This window comes from Lactuca saligna, chromosome 5 (genome assembly GCF_052625555.1).
Source record: "Lactuca saligna cultivar CGN05327 chromosome 5, ASM5262555v1, whole genome shotgun sequence".
Lineage (NCBI taxonomy): Eukaryota > Viridiplantae > Streptophyta > Magnoliopsida > Asterales > Asteraceae > Lactuca > Lactuca saligna.
In genome coordinates this window covers 104,600,536-104,606,547 of record NC_136421.1, presented here as the reverse complement: position 1 = coordinate 104,606,547, position 6,012 = coordinate 104,600,536, and the positions used below count along the sequence as shown (strand labels likewise).

Genomic DNA, 6,012 nt, shown 5'->3' with positions numbered 1-6,012 from the left:
TTTCACTCAATTTTACAATTTTCAAAGATTTCGCACACCGGCATACTGACAACCATAAATCATATAACAACAACTTCTTTAGGTGATAGCGATGGAGGATTTTGAATGAAGATTAGAAGGGTCGATGAAAAAGGAAGAGATTATGTCTTTTCTTTTTTAATTATCAAGGGCATTTTAAGGATATGGAATTAAATTAGATGATGAGATAGAAACAATTTAATTTTTCTAAAGATAACTAGTTCCGCGTCTGCTAACATTTCACTCAATTTTACAATTTTCAAAGATTTCGCACACCGGCATACTGACAATCATAAATCATATAACAACTTCTTTAGGTGATAGCGATGGAGGATTTTGAATGAAGATTAGAAGGGTCGATGAAAAAGGAAAAGATTATGTCTTTTCTTTTTTAATTATCAAGAGTATTTTACACCCCGTTCCCGAGTTGTAGCAGAGAAAAGAAGAGAAGAGAAAAGAAAGTAAGGAGAGAAAAGAAGAGAAGAGAAAGGAAAAGAAATTTGTGTTTTGTGTTCCCGAGTTGAAAAGAAATGGAAGGAAAGTTAAGCATTTTGTTCTTTCTCTCCAAATCCTTCCAAATCGGAAGGAAAGTTAGGAGGGAAAGTGATCCCTCCATTTCCTTCCACTTTCCTCCTTTAATGAAACTCGGAAACACCAATTTCTCTTACTTTCCTCCCACTTCCACCAATTTCCTTTCTTTTCTCTCTTTAAATTGAACTCGGGAACGGGGTGTTAAGGATATGGAATTAAATTAGATGATGAGATAGAAGCAATTTAATTTTTCTAAAGATAACAGTAACATTACAAGACAATGAAACAAAGTCGAGAATTATAAAATGGTTCGTTTTTACAAAAAAAAATAAATTAAAAAATAAGTTATCAGGTGAAGACCACCCTCCGTAGTCAATCGCCAATCCACCGAGTGACCCCAAAAGTTCCGTAGTCCCAATCCATCTTCACTCTCTCTCTCTCTCTCTCTCTCTCTCTCTGAATACAATGAGGGGGCACGATTGGATAAATTCAGTGTTACCAGATGAGTTGATCCTGGAGATCTTCCGCAACCTCGATTCGAAGTCGAGCCGGGATGCGTGCTCTCTCGTCTGCCGGCGTTGGTTGACCCTCGAGCGCTTCAGCCGCGACACGATCCGAATCGGTGCCTCCGGTAGCCCTGATGCACTCGTTGACCTTCTCGCTCGTCGTTTTCCTAATGTCACCAACGTTTACATCGACGAACGCCTCTCTGTCTCTCTCCCCGTCGATTTCGTGAGTTCTCTTTCCCTAAATTGATCTGCTTTTTAGGTTATTATCTATATGTTAGGTCAAAATATTGATTTTGGTGTATCGAGATTCCGGCATAAGCGTGTAGTGAGATTGGGTTTGTCTATATGAAAAAAAGAAGTAATCTCCATCGGCTTATGTTATAGTTTTTCATACACTAAAATGGTGTGATATAAGTTGAATTCCTACACACCGAAGAGTGGATGTTGAAACAGTTTAAACCTGTTAGGAGAATTATTGAAGATCTTATTATTATTTTTTTTCTCTTCGTTTTGGAACAAGCAGATTAGGAGTAATAATCTTTTAAAACGATACATAACAATTAATTACATATTGCATCTTAGTCTTACTTAATCAGGTCTAACAGCCCCAGATCCGTATTATTGAACAAACCATGTCTTTCTTGCTTTAAATTACATTGTCTTGGAGGTGATTGAGATCGGAATAAACTCAATTCTGCATTAAGAAATGTTTCTCTCTTACTCGGTTACTTACTTACTTGTGACTTTATATGGCAGATAAACAAGAAGTTACATACGGTTGTGTATGTGTTCACCAAAAGTGTTTAAGTGAACAAGAAAGATGTGTATTACTTAGTTTTTTTTTCCTTCCATCTGAGATTTGTTGATGGCTTATTAAAATATGTACTGAAATCGACAGTTAATTGACAATAATGTCAAAAACCATAGAATTGTAGTTGGGTGATAATGGATGATATAAGGGCAAAAAATAGCTTGTTGAAGCAACCAACCAAACCATCCATGTTTTTCCATTTTAGGCAACAAATTACTTAATTTTGCCATTCATAACTAACAATTGAATGTCCCCTATTACTTAATGAATCGATGAGGAAAAATTTATCTGATATATACTAGTTCCTTTGCATCAAGAGAGTCTAGCATACATTTCTGTTCCAAAAAGCACCTATTTGGAATATTTAGATACATGTTATCTTTGTAAGTTACCCTTCATTTTTTATGATGAGTTTCCAAACTCATAGAGAATCGAGTCATTAATAGTAATTTATGACTAATGAAATCAGGGAAGAAGGCGCAATCCTAGTCACTCGGCTCTTTCATGGCTCAGGCTTCATTTTGTATCTGAGAGAAGTGAGCCTGGAGGTAGTGAATCAGATTCATATTGTATATCAGATGCTGGTTTGACAGCTGTTGCAGATGGATTTATGAAACTTGAGAAACTGAGCCTCATATGGTGCTCAAATGCCACAAGTGCAGGCCTCAGATCTGTAGCTGAGAAGTGTAGATTTTTAAAATCTTTAGATTTACAGGTAAATATCTCTTTTCACTGTGAAGTATGAGAATCACTTTGGTTGAGTTTTTATGTCTGAATTTGAGTCCTTAATGAGTATCATGTTAAAAAACATGTGACTTTATAAACTCTATACAGCATCTGTCCCTAAATGTACTTTCTTGGAATAAATTGTGTGTTTATTAAATCTCCCACTTTCGTTTCTTCCTATTGAAAAATTGTACTTTGAGAAATCTACCCAATTATGGCAATGTTGTACCTATACATAGCATTTTAAGTAGAATGTTGTAATAGAAAGAAATGGAAGTAGACTATGCTATTGCTAAATGTACTTTCTTGGAAAAGATCTTGGGTTAAAAAAAGAAACAGAAATCTAATGTGACTTTTATTTATTTATTTGTTTTGAAAGGGTTGCTATGTTGGAGATCAAGGTCTGGTGGCTATTGGCAAGTGTTGCAGACAACTAGAAATTCTAAATTTAAGATTTTGTGAAGGTTTAACAGACACTGGTTTGGTTGAGTTAGCCTTAGGATGTGGGAATACTCTGAAATGGCTTGGTGTTGCTGCATGTGCTAAAATAACAGACATTTCATTAGAAGCTGTTGGATCTCATTGCAGTTCCCTTGAGACATTATCTTTAGACTCTGAGTTTGTTCACAACAAAGGAGTCCTTGCTGTTGCAAAAGGGTGTTCTCTTTTGAAGAATCTGAGTCTTCAATGCATTAATGTCACAGATGAGGCTTTAACTGCTGTTGGTGTCTTTTGTTTGTCACTGGAGTCTTTGGCTCTCTACAGTTTCCAGAGATTTACTGATAAGTTAGTTTCTCTATTTATATATTCATATCATATCTTGTTTTTATAAATGTCCTATCTTAAAGAATTTGAGCTAGTTTTAATTCTGTTTTGATAATTTGTAGTTATACACTTATTGTTCCACTTGAAGTTGAATATTTTAGGTGTTGTAATCATGTATGTGTATTTATTGTCTTATTAGGAGTCTTTGTGCCATTGGGAAAGGATGTAAAAAGTTAAAGAGTCTGATGCTTAGTGATTGCTATTTCCTGAGTGACAAGGGATTAGAAGCAGTTGCAGCTGGTTGCCTTGAGCTTGCACATCTTGAAGTTAATGGTTGCCACAATATTGGCACATATGGACTTGAAAGCATTGGAAGATCTTGCATGTAAGTTTTGTGAACAATGACAATAATACCCCCAACAGTAAGAGGACACAATATTAGTTTTCTCTCTTTTCCTCTGTTATATTTAAGAGTCATTACTTGTGTCACCCTCTTTTCCTCTTCCTTATTGATTATGGATCTATCATGTGCACATCAAATGACATAAATGCCCTCCTCATCCTTATCATCAAATCTAGCCCTAGAAAACTTTCCCCATCCCAAGTAAGAAACACAACTGAAATCCTAGAATTTTTAGTAAGAAAAAAAATGGAAGTGTAATTAATGCTTTAATAGATAGAAACGAAAGTACAATGTTATTTCTTGCATTTTAATCTGTACAAATACATTTGCAGGCGTCTTACAGAGTTAGCTTTGCTATATTGTCAAAAAGTAGGAGATGAAGCCTTATCTGAGGTTGGAAAAGGATGCAAGTATTTGGAAGCTCTTCACTTGGTGGATTGCTCAATCATTGGGGATGAGGCCATATACAGTATAGCTATGGGATGTAGGAATTTGAAAAGGCTTCATATACGCAGATGTTACGAGGTATTTTGCATTTTTTCTTTAAAAAATTTCATTATGTTTTTGCTTATTAAGCCCTTCTGACTTTTTGAGAAATCCAGTTACTACAATATTGTACTATCATTAATATATGTGTGTGTGTGTGTGTGACTTTTTTCGTAGGTTGGGAGCAAAGGAATTATAGCTGTTGGTGAAAACTGTAAATACCTTACAGATCTCAGCATTCGGTTTTGCGATAGGTAAATTTTTTACAATTTCTGTTACAACAACCTGCTTTCATTTTTTCACTCTACCTAGTTATAACAGTGAAAATATAATCAACAAATAAATGAAAGCACATTGCTATTTCTTGCCTTTAACATATGTAAACTGGCAGGGTAGGAGATGAAGCTTTGGTTGCTATTGGGAAAGGCTGCCCCTCTTTACGCCACTTAAATGTCAGTGGGTGCCACCAAATTGGAGACAATGGAATAATAGCAATTGCCAGAGGTTGCCCTCAACTAAGTTATCTGGATGTCAGCGTTCTTCAGGTCACATCAAAATGACTATCTTGCCCTTGTCTCCTTCATCTCATTTTTCCGTATATATTAATTAATTTTAATTATTAAACTTAACGTAACTAATTATATCTGAACAGAATTTGCGTGACATGGCTTTGGCGGAGGTAGGTGAAGGGTGCCCTTTACTAAAAGATATAGTCCTCTCACATTGTCGTCAAATTACGGATGTGGGTCTCTCCCATCTTGTCAAAAGGTGCAAACTCCTTGAATCCTGCCACATGGTATACTGCCCGGGTATCACTGCAGCCGGGGTCGCAACCGTAATTTCCACCTGCACCAATATGAAAAAGGTTCTAATCGAGAAGGCAAAGGTCAGCGACCGCACTCAAAGGCGGGCAGGCTCCGTCATCTCCTATCTTTGTGTTGATCTCTAGTTCGGGCAGGTACTCATGTTTGACCGCTTTTACATGTATACCTTCTCTGTTCTTTTTTTTTTTTTTTTTTTTTTTCAGACTGTTTATTTACATACATGGAGTATATGTTAAGTAGTTGGAAGAGTGTTGCCATTTTATTTCGTATTTTTGTCTAGTGTGTTGTAATAAGGTGATCCCAGTGTATTTGTTTTTACATGTATGATTTATTATTCGTATTGTCTGATATCTGTATGGCTTTGGTTGTTATATTCAATTGGATAAGAAGATAGGATAGGACTCGGCTTGATAGTACTAGTTGGACAAGTTTTCTGGGCTTATTTTTTATGGTCAGGAAAAGGCATTCGTATTATTTGTTGAACTTGTAAGCAAATTGAGTGTCCAAGGCTTCATTATTTGATTTCTAAATACTCGGTGACCCAACTGATAAAAAAAAATCGAGCAATGTGTATAAAAGACACTATAATTTGACCATTTTTTTTCTTTTGCAAATCAACTATTATACCGTGTTCCTGTCGATAAAAGCCTTTCATTTTATAAAGATATTTCCATTCCGCCGGGTTTTCTTTGCCAAGTAACTATTTCCTGTTTAAAAGTTTAATACCATGTAAGATAAATGAGCAGGCATTTCAAGATATTAGGGACTTTAAAGTTCTCTCTGAAATTCAATTTTTTCTAATAATAATTATTAGGAACTCCATAGTCTGATAATCGGTTTCAACGCCCCCTACAAAACACCTTAAGTTTGTTTATCTTTGGAAGAGGTTTAAAAGATCATATTAAAAAGTGAGGATGTTGCTACTCGCCTAAAATCGCA

General features: G+C 35.6%; 1 protein-coding gene across 1 annotated transcript; it reads left to right on the top strand.

The window, feature by feature from the left end:
* The first annotated feature begins 916 nt into the window (after nt 1–916).
* On the top strand, nt 917–5,423 carry LOC144996996 (F-box/RNI-like superfamily protein). Its single transcript, XM_078956809.1, has 8 exons — nt 917–1,281; nt 2,339–2,584; nt 2,975–3,381; nt 3,560–3,745; nt 4,096–4,288; nt 4,427–4,503; nt 4,641–4,794; nt 4,902–5,423. Exons 1-8 carry the CDS (start codon nt 1,015–1,017, stop codon nt 5,196–5,198), a joined length of 1,827 nt encoding a protein of 608 aa, XP_078812935.1. The 5' UTR covers nt 917–1,014; the 3' UTR covers nt 5,199–5,423.
* The last annotated feature ends 589 nt before the right edge of the window (nt 5,424–6,012 follow it).